Below are 23,835 nucleotides of genomic sequence, written 5' to 3'. Positions count from 1 at the left end.
GTGGCTAGTGTGGCCATAGTCTTCTGTGGAAGGAGGCTGGGACGCTGTTAGAGTGGGCTGGGTGCTTCTAGGTTTCAAAAGGTGAGGACTGGCACTCCCCATTGCAAGGGAACTCTGCACTGCTCCGAAGGGGGTAAAAAGGTTTGGGGCTCAGTGTTCTGGATAATCCTTGCTGGAGCCCTGCAGCTCCGGGAAACCACAGATCCTTCTCGGACCCCACAAAACTGGGGTGGATGGATTTGTCACATAAATGTCCTGGCTTCCTCGGCTCGTAATTGGTCCTCCTGACTTTGGAGTCTCGCTCGCTCTCTGCTAGGGGGTACCTGGCCTCTCTCTAAGGCGTTGGGGGTGGCGCAGCCTTCTTTGGTGCGCGGGCGCAGGTGCATGTTTACGTCGGGGCGCGGGAACACGCACACACTAGGGCGGGGTCGCCGGGGTGTTAGGCTTCAGCACCACAGACAGCAATCCGACGGTCGGGGCGAGGGCGCTGCGGGCGGGGTAACCCGGACCCCCTAACTGGAGAGCCCCAGTCCCCATCCTATCCTCGTTCCTGCACGCCCTTTAGGCTCCAGACTGTCAGAGAGCGCCACCAGCCAGGAGAGCCTAATTTGCCCAATCAGGGGCGGCCCTTGAGAGAACCAATTACTGGAAGATGCCCTAGAGATCGAGCCAATGGAAGCGCGCGTACCAGGGGATGCTGCCACGCCTGGAGAGGGCAGACCAATCGCAGTGGCCCGCACAATCGGGGCGGTGGCGGTGCGGGTTCCCGGGTGGCCCCTCCTGGGCTCGCTGGGGCGACCTTGCTGCCGATGCGGGGGACCCTAAGCGATGGTCTCTTCCCCCACCCGTGTTCCTCCCAGTTTCCGTCATCGGAAGCTGTGCCGGGAGGTGGGGGCTGCTCCTGGGCGCGCGGACCCCGCTGCGGTTCCCATGGAAACCTGCCGGCTCCGGCTGTTCTGGGAGTGCGGAGGGGACCTGCCTCAGGGGGGAAGGGAGCTCGCGGGGGCGGCCCCAGCGGCCGAACTCGCTCGTCCTTGCCGATTCTTGTCCCCGCCTTGGGTAGCCCCCCGGTTCGTAGCGCAAACAGGCGTAGTTGGGGCCCCGCCCCACCCGAGCAAGCTGGTGAGGAGCCGGTGGGCCAATCTGCGCGTGGCGCCACAGGGCTCTCCCGGGCACGTGCCTGAGCTCGCGGCTGCAGTCCCCAGGGTCACGTGGCTGCGGCCACCGGGGCCTACGCGACTCGCGCGCCACCTGGCGGCCGCGCCTCGCTCCCCGCCCCTCTCCCTAGCGGCCCGCAGGAGGAGGCGGCCTCAGCATCCTCCTCCGGGAAATGGGGCCAGGGCAGCCGCTGCCAACTCCCCTTCCCCCCGCGGCTTCCTGTTTTAGGAACACGCCGAGCTGGTTCTACCTTGGGGTTTTAGCACTGATTGTTCCTCTGGCCTGAGAATTTCCTCCCCCACTTTTCTTCAGGGATAGATCTTTGTCATTCTGGCCTATGTGCAAATGCCACCTCCTCGGAGGCCCTCCCTGACCACCGACCTCAACAGCATCCCGACCTCAACAGCATCCCCGGAAAACGCATCACTGTCTTTTGCATGGTGCTTGTCACTAGCTGCAGATGTTTCTCATTTAGGGAATTGCTGAACGCCTCCCCCACCTCATCTCGGAGCTCGCTAAGGGTGGCAGATGGGTGCTCTGTAAGACCGGAGGAGTGGGCATTAGGGTCCTGAGTTCTGGGAGATGCCTAGAGACCCCAGACCCCCAAGCCCCACCTCATCCTGTGGGATTAGGGGCTGTGTGGGGCTGCCCGGCCCAGGGGCATCACCCCTGCCCGGCCTCGCTCAGGAAGGGATCAAGTAGGCTGGAGACAGGGACCTGGCACCCCAAATTATTCAGGCCCAGGAAAAGGGCATCTCCTTTCTCGCTCTTTAATCTCGCTCTGCTCTCTTGACACAGTTCCAGCAATGCAGCCCCAGGCACCAGCTTCAGAGAAGGATGCGGTGGGGCGGGGTGGGGAACCTGCCCAGGGGGCCCAGCCCTGGGGTGGGGCGGGGGCGCCTCCTTCCGGCCCGCGGTCTGGGCGGCCCTCGCAGCAGTCCAGGCCCCGGCAGGCCTGGGCGTGGTTGGTGTCCGAGCGGACGAATAAATAGGGGCGGTCAGTGGTCAGGTGGGTCAAGTGGGCTTGTGGTCTGGGTGGCTTTTGAGCGTGTGGAACTTGACGCTGTCCAGCTTCTCAAAGCGCTTCCCGCAGCGATCACACGTGAAGTTGTACTGCACCTCTGCCGTGTGCTTCTTCATGTGCCAGTTGAGCGACGCGCGCTGCCGGCACTGGTAGCCACAGATCTCACACCTGCCGGGAGCCCGTGGCAGCACGGGGTGGGGTCAGAGTGGGCTGGGCACCGTGGCGTGGGGTGGGGCCCTACAGGGCCCAGCGCTGGTGGAACCACGCCCAGGCACTGCGTGGGGGCAGAGTGCTCCCGGACCTGCTGGAATCCCCTCCCTCCCAATCCTCTAGCTATGCGGGGCGGCCTGTGACTCACTGCAGGGGGGTCTCGCCGGTGTGAGTGCGCCGATGTACCTCCAGGTGGTTCTTCCTTTTAAAGGACTTGCCGCAGGTCTCACAGGTGAATTCCCGGACACCTGGGAGCGGTAGGGACCAAGGCTGAGGACGGTGCTATTCGGGCAGGGGACTATGGGGTATCTCTGATGTGCTGCAGACTTTGATGCTAGAAGGAGCAGCAGGCTGTCTCCTTGCATCTCCCAGGACTGCAGGTGCAGACCGACCAAACACACGGAACCCTACGTCCTTCCCCTGCGACTGCTGGGAAACAAATCGAGTAGAGCTGAGATTCGAACTTGAGTCCCTGAGGGGCATAGGGTGCAAACTGCCATGCCAACATGGTTCTGAATTTGTCCCCAATATTTTTTTTGTTATTGTTGCTATTTTTCCCCGAGATGAAGTCTTGCTCTGTCGCCCAGGCTGGAGTGCAGTGGCTTGATCTCGGCTCACTGCAACTCCCGCCTCCCCAGATGAAGCAATTCTGCCTCAGCCTCTCAAGTAGCTGGGATTACTGGCATGTGCCACCATGTCCGGCTGTTTTTTGTATTTTTAGTAGAGACAGGGTGTCTCCATGTTGGTTCAGGCTGGTCTCAAACTCCCGATCTCAGGTGATCCATCTGCCTCAGCCTCCCAAAGTGCTGAGATTACAGGTGTGAGTTACCGTGCCCAGCCTTGTCCCCCATATTTGAACTTTGAATGATTTTGCATTAAAAAAAAAAAACTACCAGGCTCGGTGGTTCCCACCTGTAATCCTAGAACTTTGAGAGGCCGAGGCAGGCAGATCACCTGAGGGCAGGAGTTGGAGACCAGCGTGGCTAACATGGCAAAATCCCATCTCTATTAAAAAATACAAAAATTAGCCGGGTATGGTGGTGGGCGCCTGTAATACTCAGGAAGCTGGGGCAGCAGAATTGCTGAACCAGGGAGGCAGAGGCTGCAGTGAGCTGAGATCGCACTCCAGCCTGGGCAACAGAGCAAGGCTCCGTTGCAAAAAATAACCCCCTCAACACACACAAGAAAGAAAACAAAAAGAAACAATAACAACAAACAGCACCCCAAATTTCTGACCTCTCGAGATATCAGCAGCTCTGGCCCTCACTGTGTCCCCAGCCCACAAAGAAGACCAGCATCTCTACCACAAGTGGAAACAGAAGCCCAGTCCCAAATCAGCTGCCCCTCTCTGCCCAGCTCCCCTTCCTGTTCCTGCTTGGGTGGGCACTGGCTCTGGCCTGTAGCCCCAGGTGCTGCTATGGTTCCAATCTGGAAGAGGCCAGGTGGTGTCTTAGTCTTGCATGAGACCTGCTGGTGGGGTTGTGGGGATAGGAGGGAAGACAACCAGCCCCGCCCACCTCCTGTGATTGATTGGTAACAGTCCCCATTGTTGTGGCTCAGGTAGCTACAGCCTACTGAGCACAGGGAAGAGGCTTCTAGGGGTGCAGTCCTGTGCCAGGGAACTCAGCACTGGGTTTTGACCCTCCGGCCCGGCCCAGGCTCCCAGGCTCCCAGGCCCCGAGTCCCATGCCCCTGTGTCCCCAGCTCACGCACCAGCTGGCCCAGGGCCTGACCTGAATGGATGATCATGTGCCGCCGCAGGTGGTTGGATAGATAGAACTTCTTGCCGCAGCCAGGATGAGGACACACTTTGGTCTTTCCTTTCCGATGAACAAGGTTGACGTGGTTCTGGGGACGAGATGGGCAGGAGTGGGTCCCGTAGGCCCACTGAAGGGGCTCTGGGGGGTGGGGAGAGATGAAGGCAGCTGGAAGGCAGGCTGGGGCTGGCCTCCCCAGGAGGAGGGAAGAAGGCTACCCTTGCCCAACTCTGAGATTCCCAGGGGCACAACTGGGGTCAAAGGGCAGCTCTACTGAACACCTACTATGTGCCAACCTCTGGACTGGGGTATCCGTCAACTCTGTGAAGGGCCCAATTAATGGATGAGGAAACTGAGGTTCCAGGCTCAGTGGTTTGGCCAGGGTCTCACAGGTGGGCAGTGGCAGGACTGGGACTGGATCTGAGGGCTGTCAGCAGATCAACAGGCAGTCCCGACTGATTCATTCCTCTGTTCTTCCATTCTTTAACTTACTGGCTCTAGCTTGCAGGCCTGGCATGTACTAGGTACTTAATATATGCATAATCAAAGCATGGCATGGCACATTCAAAGGCCTGTTACTGCGTCCTCCCATGCCAGGTGTGAGATGTGACAAGTCCCTGTCTCTGCCTTCAGTGGCACCTCGTCAAACTCCAAGGGGCAAACTAGAGGTAGGACGTCCTGGTGGTGCCATGACCTGAGCCTTGTGGGCCTGGCCCAGGCTACTCTGGGTGGCGGCCTCACCTGGAAGCTGCTGAGGGCCACATAAACCTGGCTGCAGCCCTCGTATGGGCAGTGGAACATCTCGAGCAGGCCGTCAGCGTCCATCACCCGTGACCGCTTGCTCCGCCGCCTCCTGGAGGGGAAGGGGCCCATAAGGTTGGGGCTCCCGCACCAGGCAGGCTGGGGGCCTGGCCATTCCTAGAGCTTGCCTTCACCCTCGCCCAGCCCTGGCACCCACTTCTCGGGCTCCTTGGGGATCTCGTAGATGATGGCTGACATGTCGCTGCCGTCCAGCTCCCCACCGTCCACCTCTGCTGCAGGCTCTGCGCTCTCAGGCACCGTCATTGCCAGCTCCGGGGCTACGGGCTCCTCTTTCTCCTCCTTCTTGAGCAAGCACAGGTCCTCCTTCTCTACGGGGTGGACACAGGGTGGTGTCCGCGGGGCACGAAGGCTGCTAAGGTGCCCACTTCGAGGGCCACTCCTCGCCCAGTCCCTCCCAGGCCCAACCACCCCCGGCCAGAGGCCATGGCAGGTCCCCCAGACCTTTCTTGGTCTCGATGCCTACTACAGCAGTGGCATCCGTGGTGCTGGGCTGGCTGCCCTCGGGCTCTGTCTGGGTGTAGGCCGCCACGCCCTCCATCATGGCACAGGGCACCTCCTCGCCCAGGCCACCGCCAGGGGCACCGCTGCCTGCCGCCATGTTGAGGTGAATGCCCTCAGCTGTGAGAGCGTCGTAGCCAGGGCCTGCGATGATGATCACCTGTGAGCCAGGCACCATGCCTGGCATGGGGCAGCTGGCTACTACCTCACCCAGGGCCTCCTGAGGCACGTTCTCAAAGAGGGCGCCGGGGCCCGCACCCACTTGCATGGGCACTGGCATGCACACCACTGTCTCCAGGGCTTCAGGCCCACTGCCTGCTGGGTTGGGGCACAGCGGGGTCCCCTGCTCGGCCAGGCTCTCCACGTGGTGGACGTCAAAGGGGATGTGCACGCCCTCCTGAGTGATAAGCCCGCTGCTGCCCACCGCGCTGGTGGGCGTCACTGCTGCCGCCGCCGCCGCTGCACCCTTGACTGGCTGGCCCTCAGGACGCTCCTCAGAGTCGGAGCCAGAGCCAGAGCCAGACAAGTCAGAGCTGCTGGCCACCAGCCCATTGCCCACTGTGGGGACAGAAGAAAGGGAATGGTTATGATAGCTGCAGCCGCTGGTATTTGTTTAGTTTTTCTTTTCTTTTTTTCTGTTTTTTGAGACTCTGTTACCCAGGCTGAAGTGCAGTGGTGCGATCTCAGCTCACTGCAACCTTGGCGTCCTGGATTCAAGTGATTCTCCTGCCTCAGCCTCCCGATTAGCTGGGACTACATGCGCACACCACCACACCCAGCTAATTTTTGTATTTTCAGTAGAGAAGAGTTTCACCATGTTGGCCAGGCTCGTACTCCTGACCTCAAGTGATCTGCCTGCCTGGGCCTCCCAAAGTGCTGGGATTACAGGTGTGAGACACCTTGCCCAGCCCCGATTTTTTCAAGTAGAGACCAGGTCTTGCTATGCTACCCAGGCTGGCCTTGAACTCCAGGGCTCAAGGGATCCTCCTGCCTCGGCCTCCTAAAGTGCTGGGATTACAGGCGTGAGCCACTGTGCCCAGCCAGCACTTGGTATTTGTTGAGGGCTCTCCAGGGGTTAGACACTGTGACCCTCTCACTGCCCAAAACAGCAGTCACTTCTCAGTCCCCACTGCCCCTGACTGCTCCAAGATGACTGACCCAGCTGAACACCCCTTCTTCGGGGGACACTTTGCTCTCTTGGTCCCCAGACTCACACTCTGGTATCCCCAAAGTGCTGGGATTACAGGTGTGAGACACCTCACCCAGCCCTGATTTTTTCAAGTAGAGACCAGGTCTTGCTACGCTACCCAGGCTGGCCTTAAACTCCTGGGTTCTAGGGCTCCTCCCGCCTTGGCCTCCCAGAGTGCTGGGATTACAGGTGTGAGCCACTGTGCCCAGCCAGCACTGGGCCCCTCCTGGTGGCTCCTTCCAAGTTTCTTTGGTTCTTGCAGGCCTGGAAGGCTAGGGCTGAGGCCTCTCCTCAGCGCTCACCCCACCCCACCCCCAGGCTTGCCCAGGCTGATGGAGTTAAAGGCCACGCTCCAATTCTCAATGCAAACTGAGTGTCCAATAATTCAATCCATTTTGACATTATCTTCCTGGAGCTGACATCAAATCCTATAAGTTAAAGGCTCAGTCCCACAAGACTGCCTGGACTTCAGATGTCAGCTGCAAGTCCTGGGCTACCCTGTATGTCTGACCAACAGGCTATAAATGGAGGGTTTCCATGACCCCATCCTCAGGTTTGATATTTGTTAGAACAACTCACAGAACTCAGAAAATGGCTCTACCTATGATTACAGCTTTATTATAAAGGATTCAACTCAGTGACAGCCAAATGGAAGGGTACACGGTAAGATATGGGGGATGTTATGGTCTTCCATGCCCTCTCCAGGGGCACCACGGCCCCAGCATCTCATGTTTTAGAGCCTTGCTCTGTTGTGCAGCCTGTAGCACAGTGGCACAATCTCGGCTCACGCAACTTCCGCCTCCTGGGTTTAAGTGATTCTCCTGCCTCAGCCTCCCAAGTAGCTGGGACTGCAGGCGTGCACCACGCTAATTTTTTGTATTTTTAGTAGAAACAGGGTTTTGCCATGTTGCCCAAGCTGGTCTTGAACTCCTGATCACAGTCATGAGCCACTGTGTCTGGCAAGTTTTTATAACTCTGTCTCCAGCTCCCTGTTCAGTCCCTGGGGGCTGGGGGTGGGGCTGAGAGATCCCTCTCTGATCCTGTGTTTGGTCTTACTGGCAATCAGCCCCCATCCAGAAGCTATCTAGGGGCCCCACTGGGAGTCACCTCATTAGCAAAGATTCAGGGGTGTTCCTAGGGGGCTTGTTATGAATAACAAAAAACACTCCTATCACTTGGGAAATTTCAAGGGTTTTGGGAGCTCTGTACCAGGAACCCAGGATAAAGACAGAGACGAGGTCTTGCTCTGTTGTCCTGGCTGGAGAGCAGTGGTTTGATCGTAGCTCATGACAGCCTCGAACACTTGGGCTCAAGAGATCCTCCTGCCTCAGCCTCTCAAGTAGCTGGGACTACAGAGACGCTCCACCATGATAGGGTAATTTTTAAATTTTTATAGACACACAGTCTCACTATGTTGCCCAGGCTTGCCTTGACTTCCTGGTCTGGAGGATCCTCCCTCCTTGGCCTCCCAAAGCACTGGAACTATAGGAGACTAGCTATCTTTTTATTTTTTTTAAAGACAGAGTCTTGTTCTGATGCCCAGGCTGGAATGCAGTGACACCATCTCAGCTCACTGCAACCTCTACCTCCCGGGTTCAAGCAATTCTCCTGCCTCAGCCTCCTAAGTAGATAGGATTACAGGCACATGCCACCATGCCCAGCTAATTTTTTTATTTTTAGTAGAGACGAGGTTTTGCCATGTTGGCCAGGCTGGTCTGGAACTCCTAACCTCAGGTAATCTGCCTGCCTTGGCCTCCCAAAGTGCTGGGATTACAGGCGTGAGACACTGTGCCCAGCCAAGTATCTATTCCTTTTTTTTTTTTTTTTTTTTTTTGAGACGGAGTCTCGCTTTGTCACCCAGGCAAGAGTGCAGTGTGGCACAATCTCACTATAATTTCTGCCTCTCAGGTTCAAGTGATTCTCCTGTCTCAGCCTCCCAAGTAGTTGGGATTACAGGCATGAGCCACCACGCCCAGCCAAGTATCTCACGGCCTGGTGACTCCATGTGCAGCTCCTTCCTAGACCTTCCCGTCGAGCTCCAGATTATTCCATCACATGACCCCACCTAAGAGGGTCTCACAGGCATCTCAAACTCAGATCTGCAATGCTGGGCTCTGAATCTTCCCTCCCACAAAGCCTGCACTGTTCACAGGGTGTGCCTGACTCAGCGGATGGCAGCTCTGTCCCTCCAGTGGCTCATGCCAAAGCCCTGGGGCTCTTCTTGACTTCTCTCTCTCTCACACCCACTTCCAATCTGTCAGCAAAACCTGTTGGTGCTGCATCCAAAATATATCCACCTGCAGCCTGACCGCTTCTCTTACTTCCCCTGCAGCTGCTGGTCACGGCCCCTCCATCCCCCTGCCAGGGCCAGTGCAGTCCCTTCTGCTGGGTCCCCGGCTCCTGACAACCTGCTCCTTACCTCCTGTGAAAGACGCAGACCAGCTGCTCACTAAACCCCTCTCCACCTGGCACCAGCACCAACTACATTTCCCAGCATCCCTTGCAGGTAAATGTGGCACCATGTGGCTGAGTCCCAGCCAATGGAATCCAAATGGACAGGTGCTTCCAAAGTTGAACCTCCACTTTTCTCTCCAACCACCCAGCCAGGGCCCAGAAGGAGGCTGGAGCCACAGGAAGGAAAGAGCCTGAGTCCGTGAACGAAAGGCAGCCTGCAGGCTGGAAGCACCAGGCTTTGTATGTGGGAAACAAACTACTGTGCCATGTCACAAGAGCTGGCGTGTGTCTGTTTCAGGAGGTGTTCAATTACCTACTGCCTTTGCCTCCTCTCCTAACGTCCTTGGAGACGCTAGACAGGTTCCTGCCTCAGGGCTTTTGCACCTGTCATTCCCTCTGCTTGAATTCTCTTCTGTCCGACACTTGAGAAGGTTCCTCCCTTCCCTCCATCAGACCTTTCATTAAAGGGCATTTTTTCAGGGGGAATTTTCTGACCATTCTGCCTCAAATAGTTCCTTTTCCCTCCTTTATTTTTTCCCAAAGCATGTAACCCCTTACAGGGCACTCTATATTTTATTTTTCAGATGGAGTTTCGCTCTTGTCATCCAGGCTGGAGTGCAATGGTGTGATCTTGGCTCACCACAACCTCCACCTCCCAGATTCAAGCGATTCTCCTCACTCCGTCTCCTGAGTAGCTGGGATTACAGGCACACACCATCATGCCTGGCCAATTTTTCTATTTTTAGTAGAGACGGTGTTTCACTGTGTTGGACAGGCTAATCTCGAACTGCTGACCTCAAGTGATCCATTTGCCTTGGCCTCCCAAAATGCTGGGATTATAGGTGTGAGCTACCACAGGCGGCCTAAATTTTATTGATTGATTGATTGATTGATTGAGACAGTGTCTCCCTCTGTTGCGTAGGCTGCAATGCAGTGGTACAGTCACAGCTCACTGTAGCCTTGAGCTCCTAGGCTCAAGTGATCCTCCTTTAGCCTTCTAAAACGCTGAGAGGTGCACCACTATGCCACACTTTTTCATTTTTTGGCTAGAGATGGGGTCTCCCGGCCTCAAGCAATCCTGCCTTGGCTTCTCAAAGCACTGGGATTACAGGCTTGAGCCACTGTGCCCAGCCTACACTCTGTATTTTTATTAGTTTATCCTGCTCCATTTCCTCTCTAGAATGTAAATTCCATAAGGTTGCAGGCTCCCTGTGCAGAGCCCCTCGTGCTAAGAAGGCTGCCTGGGGCACAGTGAGGGTTTGTTCCAATAAATGAACGAATCTCAGTTCCCCAATCTTGGCTCACTGCAACCTCTGCCTCCTGGGTTCAAGTGATTCTCATGCTTCTGCCTCCCAGGTAGCTGGGATTACAGGCATGCGCCACCATGCCCGCTAATTTTGTATTTTTAGTAGAAACGGGGTTTCTCTGTGTTGGTCAGGCTGGTATCGGACTCCTGACCTCAGGTGATCAGCCTGCCTCATCCTCCCAAAATGCTGGGATTATAGTTGTGAGCCACTGTCCCTGGCTGTTTTGGGTCTTTAATGAATAAATATGTGTAAGGGCTTAGGACAGTAGGGAGCTCAAAGTAGGCATCCTGTAAGTTTCCTATTGTTATTATCTCAGTGCCATTCATTCAGTGCAGTGAGATGCCCACTCTTGATAGACCTGGGGTGGCAGCAGGGTTGGTGATAAGGATGATCAGACTCTCTTTCTAAACAATTTCCCCTTGTCCTGTAATCTGCAGGGTGGGCGAACACCGTGGCACCATCCTGAAGGAGGGGGCAGTCACCCAATAAGCAGAGGGAATGGCCAGAGGAAGCGTCTGGGCTCACGTGACTGCAGCATCTGCTAAATCTGGCTGACCCCAGACTTCTCCCCAGAGAAGTCGGCACTAAAAGAAAGAGCTGTGGGCAAGGCACAGTGGCACATGCCTGTAATTCCAGCACTTTGGGAGGCCAAGGCAGGAGGATTACCAGAGCCCAGGAGTTTGAGACCAGCCTGGGCAACATAGTGAGATCCTGTCTTTACAGAAAATTTAAAAATTAGCTGGCTGTGGTGGTGTATGCCTGTGTTCCCAGCTACTCAGAAGGGTGGGGTGGGAAGATCACTTGAGCCCAGGAGTTGGAGGCTGCAGTGAGCTATGACTGCACCACTGCACCCAGCCTGGGCAACAGAGTGAGACCCTGTCTCTAAAAAAGTAAATACATAAAAATAAAGGAGAGGTGTGGTGGCTCAAGCCTGTAATCCCAGCACTTTGGGAGGCCAAGGCGGGAGGGTCACAAGGTCAAAAGATCGAGACCATCCTGGCCAACATGGTAAAACCCCATCTCTACTAAAAATATAAAAATTAGCTGAGCATGGTGGCGCACACCTGTAGTCCCAGCTCTTTGGAGGCTGAGGCAGAAGAATCACTTAAACCCAGGAGGTGGAGGGTGCAGTGAGCCGAGATCACACCACTGCACTTTAGCCTGGCAAGAGAGCGAGACTCTGTCTCAAAAATAAATAAATAAAATAAAATAAAGTTAGCCATGTGCGGTGCCTCATGCCTATAATCTCAGCACTTTGGGAGGCCAAGGCAGGAGGATCACTTGAGACCAGGAGCTCGAGACCAGCCTGGCCAATGTGGTGAAAACCTGTCTTTACTAAAAATACAAAAATTAGCCAGGCATGGTGGCTCATGCCTGTAATCCCAGCTACTGGGGAGGCTGAGATGAGAGAATCGCTTGAACCTGGGAGGCAGAGGTTACAGTGAGCCAAGATAACACCACTGCACTCGAGCTTGGATGACAGACAGATACTCTGTCTCAAAAAAAATAAAAATAAAAATAAAAAGTTGAGGCCGGGAACACTGGCTCACGCCTGTAATCCCAGCACTTTGGGAGGCCGAGGTGGCTGGATCACCAGAGGTCAGGAGTTTGAGACCAGCCTGGCCGACATCTCTACTAAAACTACAAACAACTCTACTAAAACTACAGAAAGTAGCCAGGTGTGGTGGTGCACATCTGTAATCCCAGCTACTTGGAAGGCTGAGGCAGAATTGTTTGAAACTGGAAAACAGGTTGCAATGAGCTGAGATCGCACCATTACACTCCAGCCTGCACAACCAGTGCAAGACGCTATCTCAAAAATATATAAATAAATTTAATTACATTAAATAAAAAAGAAAAAGTTGAGTTGGGGCATAAGGAAGCTGGTCTGGGTGCAGCCCACACCCCAGCCTGACCCATCACCAGATGGACCAGTCAGATCACTCCTGGGGCCTAGGGTTCCTCGACTGACAAATGGGGCTGATGACAAGGCCATGGGGAAGATTCAGGGCGGCTCGGTGCAGGGTTAGGAGTGGCACACAGTAAGGGAGACAGTAAAAGGCAGAAGAGGGCGGAAGGCAGGTCCCAGATCACTGGACAGGGCAGCCAAGGGGCCATGGCATGCTGGAAGCCTGGCCGACCCTTGGTGGGACGGCTGTTGGTGGGGGCACCCACCCAGAACACCTCTCGCCCCCGGCTTCCCCTTGGCCAGCTGGGATGCCACCTGCTCCGAGATGCCAGCCAGCACTGGCTCAGCCCCGGTGACTGCCCCACCCTCAGCCCTGACAGGGCGCCTGGCAGCAGGCCCCACACTCCTTTTCTAGCCAATGCCAAACCCCTGAGGCCACAGGCAGCCCCCTCACCACCCACCAGGGCCAACTGGGCCTCCCTCACTAAATCCTTCCTGGCTGCCCCATGGGATGGGAAGGAGAGAGGCAGGGACCTTGAGGGTGGGAGGGAGGAGGAGAAAGGGGAATGAAAGGAAACAAGAAAGAGAGGGAGGATGAGACAGAGAAAATGAAAGATCAAGGAAGGAGGAGACAAAGGCAGCTCAAGGGAGGAGAAATGGGGACCAGGAGGGGAACAGAATGAAGTGGGGATGGCAAGAAGCGAAGCCTGGAAAGGCAGAAAGTGAGAGAATGGGACTGGGAGCTGGAGAAAATAAAAAAGGAGGTAGTGGCCAGCTTAGCCAGGACTCCAGAGGGCATCTGAGCCTACAGAGCCATAAGGCCGGGATGGTTCAGGCGGCCGTGTCGCTGTGGGGGCCGAGCCCTGCCCCAGCAGGCCTGCCCCCGCCCCAGCTGCCAAGCCAGGGCTCCTGGGCCCTCAGCCAGCCCTGCTGGGGAATGGCCTTGGGCACATATGGGCAAACTGCTTTGTAAGGAGGGACTGCCTCCTCACTTGGGTTCTGTAAGGACTCAAAGAGGTCAAGGTCATGAAGGGATCAGCCTGGCCCACCGTGTCCCCACTCTGTCCCAGTGCCAGAGCCAGAGCCAGAGCCAGAGCCACTGTGGCTGCTATTCTGTTTGCAATGCTGGCCTAGGGCTGGTAAGAAGCCCCTAGACATGGGCGGCCCCCTGTGTGCCCTCGCCCCACAGACCCACCTTTGTCACTGTCGGGGTCTGAGTCGCTGAGGGGCTTCAGGGGCGAGTGCAGGTCCTGGAAGTAGCGGTGGCCAGCTTCGCACTGCCACACGGCCGTGGTATACAGGCCGAAGGTGGGGTCTAGCTCCGCCAGGTGCGGCTCATACGGGCAGCGGTGCTTGTGGTCCTCGTACCAGATCACCACGTTCTTCAGGCAGTTCACGTTGCGTCGCCGCCCTGTGGACACAGGGCTGAGGGGTGAGTGTAAGGGACAGGGCTCAGCCCATGGTGACACGGCTGCCTGAACCACCTGGGCCTTGAGGGTCCCATGGGTTGGGAGGCCCTACTGAGTGCCACCCAGGCCTGTACCCAGTTTAGAGAGGCAAACTGAGGCTCAGAGGAGAGGCACTGGTAACAGGACTGTTCAATTGTTCAAGTCATATAAACAGTGGAGCCTGGCACACAGGAGGTGCATAATTGTTAGCTGCTTGTTATTGTTCTAATCTTCATCAAACGCTTCAACCAGTGCAGTCCTCAGGCCCAGGACTCCCTGGCTCCTGCCCTAACCACCCCCTATAGCCACAAGGGGGCGCCTGTCAACAGCCAAGTCAAGTCTGGTGCCTTTTCTGCGCAGAATCCCCAACAAGGGCACTGCACAATGCCTTACGCCTCCAATGCCAGCACTTTGGGAGGCAGAGGCCGGCAGATCACTTAAGGCCAGGAGTTTGAAATCAGCCTGGCTAAGATGGCAAAAACCTGTCTTCACTAAAAATACAAAAATTTGGCCGGGCGTGGTGGCTCACACCTGTAATCCCAGCACTTTGGGAGGCCAAGGTGGGCTGATCACAAGGTCAGGAGTTCGAGACCAGCCTGATCAACATGGTGAAACCCCGTCTCTACTAAAAATACAAAAATTAGCCCAGCATGGTGCCTCACACCTGTAATCCCAGGTATTCAGGTGGCTGAGGCAGGAGAATTGCTTGAACCAGGGAGGTAGAGGTTGCAGTGAGCCGAGATCACACCATTGCACTCCAGCCTGGGTGACAAAAGCAAGACTCTGTCTCAAAAAAAAAAAAATTAGCCAGGCATGGTGGCGCATGCCTGTCGTCACAGCTACTTGGGAGGCTGAGGTAGGAGTATCGCTTAAGCCCGGGAGGTGGAGGATGCAGTGAGCCGAGACTGCACCACTGCACTTCAGCCTGGGTGACACAGCAAGACCACCTCCCTCAGGGTAAAAGCCAAAGTCCTCCTTTCGGCCCACAAGGTCCACTGTGACTTGTCACCTCACTGCCCTCACCAGCTTGGTCACTCTACTCCAGCCACACGGCCTCCTCACTATTCCTGGAGTGGGCTAGGCGTGGCCTTGCTTCAAGGCCTTTGCATAGGCTGTGCCTGCTTTCTCCAGATAACTGTCATGCTCCCTCCCCACATCACTCAGGTCTCCCCCAAATGCACCCACCTCTGAGAGGCCACCCCCTGCCCAGTCACTGTGGTTGACCATAACTTGCTGTCTGTTTTCTCCAGGTAGTACCTAGATGCCATCTGTGGCCATTTGTTTACATGTGCCCTGACTGTCTCTCCCACCAGAATGTCAATTCCTCAAGAGCATGAACACTGCTGTTTTGTTCCTTCTGTACCCCCAGTGCCCCCGGCCAGGGCCTGGCACACCGTAGGTGCTCCAGGAACATTGGCTGGATGAGAGAACACTGTGTAAGGGGTGAGCATGGTGGAGCCAAACGGCCTGGGTTTGAATCCTGGCTCTGCCCCTCCCCAGCTGGGTGGCTCTGGGCAAGTGACTCGGCTTCTCGGAGCCCCAGGTGCCTCCTCTGAGCTGGGGGAAATAAGGGATTCTCAACCCTGAGGGCTGCCAGGTAGGAGGGAGGGAGTGAAGACATTACCAGGGCACAGAACAAGGCTGGGGACACAGTGAGTGCTGGGATATGTATCTGTGACTTGTGTGATGGTCCTGGTCCCTCGGCCAAGTGGGATGACAGCATGCCCCCCAACTCCGCCCTCTGGGCTGGGAGATGAAGAGGGGGCCCAGAAAAGGGGTCTGGGTCTAGGGAATGCACCCAGGGTCTCTAACCACAAGGGCAATAGAGTCATCGCCCACAGCCGCCTCTCCAGCCCAGCTCTTTCCCTCCTTATTGTGCTCCTCAACCCTTAAGGGGCTCATCCCTTGAGGAGTGCAATCCCTTGAGGATTCAGGGTCAAGGTCATAGGTCACCCCCCCCTCCGAAGCATCCTAAGAAGGGGAGGGGCTCACTGCCACCAGGGGGCCTTCACCTTGCTGGACATGGCCTGGGACCCCCAGCTCCAGGGCTCAGAGCTGTGCAGACCGTAGCTGTTCAGACTCCCTCCAACTGGTAGCCAGCAGGACAGGAGGGATGACCTCCAGACCTCTCCTTTAACCACCAGTACCTTGCTCCCTCTGCCCTTCAGGCTCTGCACAAGCTATTCCCTCTGCTCCGCTCTCCCCTGACCGACTCCCATGCCAGGAGCAGGAGACTGAGGAAGCCAAGCACATTGCGCCTAAGACACACACACCTGACTTTGAGGTCTGGCTCTGCCGATTCTAACTGTGCTGCCGATGGCAGTGACCTGGGCTCTCTCGGCCTCGATCTCCATATTCCCACCACTCCCACCTCCCTCAGAGGCTGAGCTTCCACTTACTTTTCTTCCGCTTTGGCTTTTTGGGGACCTGCTCCCAAGGCTTCCTGCAACAGAGAGAGGCAGTGAGGGTGAACACAGGGCCAGCGCTGGGCCTGTCTGACCTATAAGTAACAACAATAGCTACAGCCACTGGTCATGGTGCACTGAAACAAAATCTGAACTTTTTTTTTTTTTTGAGACAGAATTTTGCTCTTGTTGCCCAGTCTGGAGTGCAGTGGTACAATCTCAGCTCACCACAACCTCTGCCTCCTGGGTTCAAGTGATTCTCTTGCCTCAGCCTCCTGAGTAGCTGGGATTACAGGCATGCGCTACCACGCCTGGCTAATTTTGTATTTTTAGTAGCGGCAGGGTTTTGCCATGTTGGTCAGGCTGGTCTCCAACTCCCGACCTCAGGTGACCCATCTGCCTCGGCCTCCCAAAGTGTTGGGATTACAGGTGTGAGCCACTGTGCCCGGCGCTTTTTTTTTTTTTTTATTGAGATGGAGGCTCATTCTGTCACCCAGGCTGGAGTGCTGGGGTACTATTTTGGCTCATTGCAGCCTCCGCCTCCCAGATTCACATGATTATCCTGCCTCAGCCTCCTGAGTAGCTGGGATTACAGGTGTGAACCACCTCTCCTGTTTTTTTTGAAGGAGTCTTGCTCTATCACTCAGGCTGGAGTGTGGTGGTGTGATCTCAGCTCATTGCAACCTCCGACTCCTAGGTTCAAGTGATTCTCATGCCTCCAGAGTAGCTGGGATTACAGGTGTGCACCAGAGTAGCTGGGATTACAGGCGTGTGCCACCATGCCAAGCTAATTTTTGGTTTTTTTTTGTTTTTTTAGTAGAGACAGAGTTTCACCGCATTGGCCATGCTTGTCTTGAACTTCTGACCTTAGGTGATCCACCCACCTTGGCCTCCCAAAGCGTTGAGATTACAGGTATGAGCCAGTGCACCGAGCCAGAAATCTGAACTTCTATGTACCTGTCCCCAGCTCCAGCACTGTGTCACCAGGTCCCTCACTTGGGCTCTCTCCCCAACTGCCACCAGCCCTGGGAGGGGGGTCTAGTATTATCGCCACCTCAATGAGCAGGAAAAACAGGCTTGGAGGGGTGAGGCCACCTGCCTGAGGTCCTACGGTCAGAGAGCAGAGAATTAACAAAGTAGGTATGAAAGGTTGGTGTGGAAGCAGAATTCCAAGACGGCCCCCACTGTTCACTGGGGACACAGGCCCTGTGTGATCCTCTTCCCCTGAGCCAGGCAGGCCTGTGAGTAGGATTGGGTGCCAAGCCTTGGTTAGATGCCTGTGAGTTAATCAAAAGGGAGCATATCTTGTAGGGCACAGTGGCTCAGGCCTGTAGTCCCAGCTCCTTGAGAGGCAGAGAGTGGTCTTGGCCCACAGCCAGCAAGTCAGTGGGTACTGTCTGGGTGTTGTGTCTTACACCTGTAATCCTAGCATTTTGGGAGGCTGAGGCAGGAGGACTGCTTGAAGCCAGGGGTTCAAGACCAGCCTGGGCAACATAGCAAGACCCTACGTCTATTTATATATACATATATATATATATATAAATTTTATTTTTTAAATTTTAATTTTAATTTTTTTTTTAAGGTCAGGCTTGATGGCTCATGTCTGTAATCCCAGCACTTTAAGAGTCTAAGAGGGGTGGATTGCTTCAGGCCAGAAGTTGGAGACCAGCCTGGAAAACATGGTGAAACTCTGACTGTAAAAAAAAAAAAAAATACAGAAATTAGCCAGGCAGAGTGGCATGCACCTGTTGTCCCAGTTACTCAGATGGCTGAGGTGGGAGGATCACCTGAGCCTGGGAATGTCAAGGCTGCAGTGAGCTGTGATCACGCCACCGCACTCCAGCCTGGGCAACAGAGTGAAACCCTGTCTCAAAAACAGAGAAACAAATAAAAACAAACAAAACACAATCTTGGTCCTGCTGCAGCCCTGTCACTTAGTCATCAATAAGCAAATGGTACAATGATCATTATGATTATCAGTATCACCGTGGAGCCCAGCCCCCCGGCACACTGGTCTCCCTGCTGTGGCCCAGACCTGCTCTTGCCACAGACATCCTGACAACCAGTCTAGTGTCTTTTATCAGCAAAACTGCCCACCCCACCCTGACTCCTGCCTAGCCCTGTTAACAATTCTCAGCCCCATACCCATCTGGTCCCCAGGACTGTACCTTGGGGCTCCTCCATCCTTCCTAGCCCAGGCTCTGCCCCTGCTGGAGGCTCTGCTCCTCCACGTCCCATCCCATGTGACTCTATCCCTTCCTATGGCTCTACCCGCCCCTGCAAGGGGACTCACTGGCTGTGGATATCCTCACCCCACCCAAAACCCAAGTCTGACTGTTTGCCCAGGCTAGAACACGGTGGTGCCGTCTCAGCTCACTGCAACTTCCGCCTCCCAGGTTCAAGTGATTCTCCTGCCTCAGCCTCCTGAGTAGCTGGAATTACAGGTGTCCGCCACCATGCCCAGCTAATTTTTGTACTTTTAGTAGAGACAGGTTTTGCCATGTTGGGCAAGCTGGTCTCGAACTCCTGATCTCAAGGGATCTGCTCACCTCGGCCTCCCAAAGTGCTGGGATTATAAGTGTGAGCCACTGTGCTGGGCCCCAAACCCCAGTCCTAATGTCCACAGCCATCTCCACCCACTCACAACTGGAGGCTGGGAGTGTCACACTGCAGTGGGAACAGTCTTGGGTATCAGCCAGACCCAAGTTCAAGACTAAGCTCTTTTTTGTTTTTTTTGAGACAGAGTATCCCTCTGTCACCCAGGCTAGAGTGCAATGGCACACTCGTGGCTCACTGCAACCTCCGCCTCCTGGGTTCAAGCAATTTTCCTGCCTCAGCCTCCTAAGTAGCTAGGATTATAGGCGTGTGCCACCACGCCTGGCTAATTTTTGTATTTTTAGTAGAGACAGGGTTTCACCATGTTGGCCATGCTGGTCTCGAACTCCTGACCTCATGATGCACCCGCCTCAGCCTCCCAGAATGCTAGGATTACAGGCCACCTGCCTGGCCTCAGCTCTGCTGTCAACTGCCTGTGTAACCTCAAGCAGGTCTTATCCCCTGAGCCTCAGTTTTCCTGTGTGTCAAGTGGAAACAGTAGCAGTGCTACTGAGTCAGAGTCAGCACAGGACCAAAGAAGGTCATGTGTAATATGGTGAGTACCACTCTCCAACCCCAAGGCACGGCTTTCTCCCTCAACCTGCCTTCCCTGTCCTGTCTGCTTCTCCAAGTTCTGCCACTTCTCTGACTTGCAGCAGAGGCCACTGGCATCTAGGACCACAGTTATTGGGGCTCCTCAGGCCTTGGCTTTGCTGTTCCCTGTCATTTGCTTTCAATCTTCACTCATTCATTCCCACCAGCATCTAAATATGCTGTTATTTCTCTCATCTTGGATTAAAATCATTTTGATACACATCTTCCCCAACTGCCCCTTCCCCATGTCTTTTTTTTCTGAGACAGGGTCTCGCAATGTTGCCCCAGCTGGAGTGCAGTGGCATCATCACAGCTCACTGAAGCCACGACCTCCACGGCTCAATGGATCCTCCTGCCTCAGCTTCCCGAGCAGATGGGACCACAGGAATGCACCATCACCCCCAGCTAACTATGGCATTTTTTATAGAGATTGGTTTCACCACATTGCCCAGGTTGGTCTTAAGTTCCTGGGCTCAAGCAATCCTCCTGCCTTAGCCTCCCAAAGTGCTGGGATTACAGGCGTGAGCCACCGCGCCCAGCCTCCTTCCTCATTTCCCCGCTTTGCCACAGTTGTCTACACTCACTGTCTCCATGTCCTCTCCTCCGTCTAACTAGAAATCCTCCAGTCAGAGCTTTTCTCCACCACACCACACAATGTCCCATCACAGTCGCCAGTGACTGCCATTTCACTTGGCCCAATAGCATTGGACCCGACAGATGCTTCCTTTGGCCTCCTGGGCACTGCCACTAGCCCTGGGGCTGCTGCTTCTGTCACCTCCCTTACCAAGGAGAGCGAATGCCACACTCAGAACTGTTTTGTCTAGAAGTATCCCATTAGTAATTTTTTTTTTTTCGAGATGGAGTCTTGCTCTGTCACCCAGGCTGGAGTGCAGTGGCACGATCATGGCTCATTGCAACCTCCACCTCCCGGGTTCAAGCTATTCTCCTGCCTTGGCCTCCCGAGTAGCTGGGACTACAGGTGCACGCCACCATGCCCAGCTAATTTTTTGTATTTTCAGTAGAAATGAGGTTTCACCGTTAGGCGGGATGGTCTTGATCTCCTGACCTTGTGATCTGTCTGCCTCGCCCTCCCAAAGTGCTGGGATTATAGGCATGAGCCACCGTGCCCAGCCCTCTTTTCATTTTTTATTGTTGTCAAGAGTAGACTGAACCTCTTTGGACTTATCACCAGCTTTACCAATTGTCAACTCTTGGCTAATCTTGTTTTACAATGTGTAACCCATCCATCATTCCAGCCGCACACATCCTAGAGAGAGTTTCTTCTAAAATATAAACGAGGCTAGGCCAAGCATCGTGGCTCACGCCTGTAATCCCAGCACTTTGGAAGGCCAAGGTGGATGGATAGCCTGAGGTCAGTAGTTCAAGACCGGCCTGACCAATATAGTGAAACATGAACTCTATTACAAATACAAAAAATTAACTGGGCATGGTGGCGGCTGCCTGTAATCCCAGCTACTCAGGAGACTGAGGCAGGAGAATCACTTGAACCCAGGAAGCAGAGGTGATAGTTAGCTGAGATCGCGACATTGCACGCCAGCGTGGGTGACAGCGTGAGACTCTGTCACACACACAAAAAAAATACACACACACACATGCCCCAGGCTGGGTGCAGTGGTGTGTGACTTGTAGTCCCAGTTACTCTGGAGGCTGAAGTGGGAGAATCACTTGAGCCCAGGAGTTCAAGACCATTCTGGTCAACATAGCAAGACTGCATCTCAAAATAAATAAATAAAAAAGGAAATAAAAGGCCGGGCACGGTGGCTCATGCCTGTAATCCCAGCACTTTGGGAAGCCAAGGCAGGCAGATCACTTGAGGTCAGGAGTTCAAGACCAGCCTGGCCAACATGGTGAAACCTTGTCTCTACTAAAAACACAAAAATCAGCCAGGTGTGGTGGCGCATACCTGTAATCCCAGCTATTCAGGAGGCTGAAGCAGGAGAGTCAGTTGAACCCGGGAGGTAGAGGTTGCAGTGAGCCAAGATTGTGCCACTGTACGACAGCCTGGGCGACAGATCAAGACTCCATCTCAAAAAAAAGGGGGGGGGGGGGGCGGGATAAAGACAGACCAGGGTTCCTCATAGGTTCCTTCAGGTGTTTACTGAAATGCTATGTTCTGAACGCGACCACCTAAATCTCCCAATTTTAACTTCCAACTCACACTCCTCATTTCACTTTTGTTTTTTCCATAGCCCCTATCTCTCTCTCATGGACTATTTAATTTACTTCTGTTTCTGGTCTGCAGTAAATAAGACTTTTGCCAGGTACAGTGGTTTACAACTGTAATCCCAGCACTTCAGGAGGCCGAGGAGGGAGGCTCCTTGAGCCAAGGAGTTCGATACCAGCCTGGGCAACATGGTGAGACTCTGTCTCTACAAAAAATAAAAAAAATTAGCTGGGCGAGGTGATGCACCTGTAGTCAAAGCTACTTGGGAGACTGAGGCAGGAGGATCCCTTGAGTCTGAGAGGTTGAGGCTGCTGTGAGCTATCAACATGCCACTGTACTCCAGCCTGGGTAACAAAGTGAGACCCTGTCTCAAGAACAAACAGACAGGGCTGGGCGCAGTGGCTTACACCTGTAACCTCAGCACTTTGGGAGGCTGAGGCCGGAGAATCACTTGAGCCTAAGAGTTTGTGACCAGCCTGGGCAACGTAGGGAAACCTCTGCCTCTTAAAAAAAAACACAAAAATCAGCCAGGTGGGGTGACAGGCACCTGTGGTCCCATATACTTAGGAGGATCACCTGAGCCCACGAGGTTGAGGCTGCAGTGAGCCGTGATCATGACACTGCACTCCAGTCTGGGTGAGAGAGTGAGACCCTATCTCAAAAAGAAAAACAAAAAAAACCCCAGGCCTTTGAACAAGCCATCCACTCTGTCCACCAGAATGTGGACAAAGATACCTGGGGCAGGTATCTTTGCGTTCCCAGCATTTCCAGTTCTGCCCTTGAGCATATAAACCAGCTTGCTGTCCTAGGAAAGGTGGGTACAATTCAGTAGGATCTGTTTGATTCTTGATTCTCAGAATCTCCCCCCAGAGAAACATGTGAACATGTGCACCTGAAAACTAGGGCAGAACAAAGATTTCCTTGCAGCACTGCTTTTGATAGGGAATAAACATCATTCTCCTAACAGTTAATACTCAGGGAACTCACTACCTGCCAGGCAGTGTTCTAAGCTCTTTGCCCATTTTAACTCAATCATCACATCAACGTAAAAGGCAGGAAGGGAAAAACTCCATCCACACTGCTCCTTCTCAAGATTGACAATTTACTCTACAAAAGACAGGCCTCTCTGCCGACCACCTGCCCAGCTAACTCGGGAGCTCCTTTTCATCCGAGTCTCCCTGGACTGAGTTGCTTCACAGAAGTAGGAGGTTTAGGGGAGTGCGGCCCACGTTGTAAAGGGTCCTCTGGGTGTGCTGAAACGGGTTGTGGGAATGGGGCCATATGGAATCCCAGATGGGGCACCAGAACTTCATGAAGTTCAGGGCTGAGTGCCCCAGGGTGTCCAGAGTCCCAGGCCAGGTAGGGAATTGAGCGGGGGAGGATGAGGCTGCTGAGGGGGCGGGGCTGCCGCGCCAGGGACTGGGTAGTTACAAGGCCTGGAGGTAGGGCCAGTCCCAGGATTGGGCCGCTAGAGTTCTAAGGGGAGGGACCAAGCGCTCAAAAAGGCGGGCCGAGCGGCTAGGTGCATCCTAGGATTGGGCAGCTGGAACGATGTGAGGCGGGGCCGCCAGCCAGGCGCGTCCCTACCGGGCAGTCAGAGACCCAGGCCGGTAGGCCGGCGGCCCGGCTCCTGGGCGGGGCTCGCAGGTGCTGAGGGCGGGGCCTTGAGACTGAGGGGGCGCGGGGTACAACCGGCTGGGGCTGGGGGCGTCTCCTCCCTCGCTCCCTCCCTCCCTCCCTTGGGCCGAGCCCCCTCACCCGTGGCGGCCGCTCCGCTGGCCGCGCTCCAGAGAGATGAGGTAGGCAGCGAGCTTGGCGTCGCTCCAGCCGCTGCGGCGCCGCAGGTCCACCCAGGGCCCGTGCGCCTCGCCCAGGTACACGCGCCGCACGTCGTACTTCTTCCGGGACTCGAGCCGTCGCCGGGCCCGGTCCGACTCCGTGAGTCGCGGCCGGCCCCGCGCCTTGCGGCCTGCTGCGCCCTCCTCGGTGGCTGCCTCCCCGCCCGCCTCAGCCTCCGCCTCGGGCTCCGGCGCCCGCTCCGCCATCCCCCCCACCCTGGTTACCAGCCTCCCCCGTTGTTAGGAGCCCGACCGGAAGTGGCGCGCATCTTCTGCGCCGCCGGGAAATTTCTCACGGTCTCTCGCTGCCCCAGGGCGCCAAAAGGAGATCAAGAACGGAAACTGCGCGTGCGCAGAGCCAACCGCTCCCCCGCCCCTTTTCGGCTAAACTTTCTAACTTCGTTTGGTGGGGGAGAACCAGAAGAGCCTGCAGACCCTGGAG

The 23,835-nt window shown here is 55.2% G+C and overlaps 1 protein-coding gene across 6 annotated transcripts; it reads right to left on the bottom strand.

The window, feature by feature from the left end:
* Positions 1 to 1,888: 1,888 nt before the first annotated feature.
* ZNF653 (zinc finger protein 653) lies at positions 1,889 to 23,787 on the bottom strand. Of its 6 annotated transcripts, none has more exons than XR_004260891.1 (9): positions 23,314 to 23,787; positions 16,176 to 16,219; positions 13,524 to 13,739; positions 5,413 to 6,027; positions 5,108 to 5,279; positions 4,891 to 5,002; positions 4,126 to 4,290; positions 2,541 to 2,640; positions 1,889 to 2,350 (listed from the first exon to the last, which is right to left on the bottom strand). XR_004260891.1 is itself a non-coding variant. In XM_032251687.1 (9 exons), exons 1-9 carry the CDS (start codon positions 23,598 to 23,600, stop codon positions 2,345 to 2,347), a joined length of 1,629 nt encoding a protein of 542 aa, XP_032107578.1. In that variant the 5' UTR covers positions 23,601 to 23,787; the 3' UTR covers positions 1,889 to 2,344. The 6 variants fall into 6 exon arrangements, 4 of the variants coding, with proteins under 4 accessions (XP_032107578.1, XP_032107577.1, XP_032107576.1 ...); XR_004260892.1 differs by having other exon boundaries at positions 2,579 to 2,640; XM_032251687.1 differs by having other exon boundaries at positions 2,579 to 2,640; positions 4,126 to 4,240.
* Between the last annotated feature and the right edge of the window lie 48 nt (positions 23,788 to 23,835).

The sequence above is a fragment of the Sapajus apella genome, unplaced genomic scaffold (assembly GCF_009761245.1).
Source record: "Sapajus apella isolate SASKATOON/1434 unplaced genomic scaffold, GSC_monkey_1.0 scaffold77, whole genome shotgun sequence".
NCBI lineage: Eukaryota > Metazoa > Chordata > Mammalia > Primates > Cebidae > Sapajus > Sapajus apella.
This window is presented reverse-complemented; position numbering and strand designations above follow the sequence as displayed.

Excerpts from the sequence above, each read along its gene's own strand:
- ZNF653 (XM_032251685.1), bottom strand. The coding sequence starts at position 23,600 with ATGGCGGAGCGGGCGCCGGAGCCCGAGGCGGAGGCTGAGGCGGGCGGG. Across the intron at positions 16,220-23,313 it reads CAGCGGAGCGGCCGCCACGG|GAAGCCTTGGGAGCAGGTCC; the intron begins GTGAGGGGGCTC and ends TCTCTGTTGCAG. Across the intron at positions 2,351-2,540 it reads ACCGGCGAGACCCCCCTGCA|GTGTGAGATCTGTGGCTACC; the intron begins GTGAGTCACAGG and ends GGCTCCCGGCAG.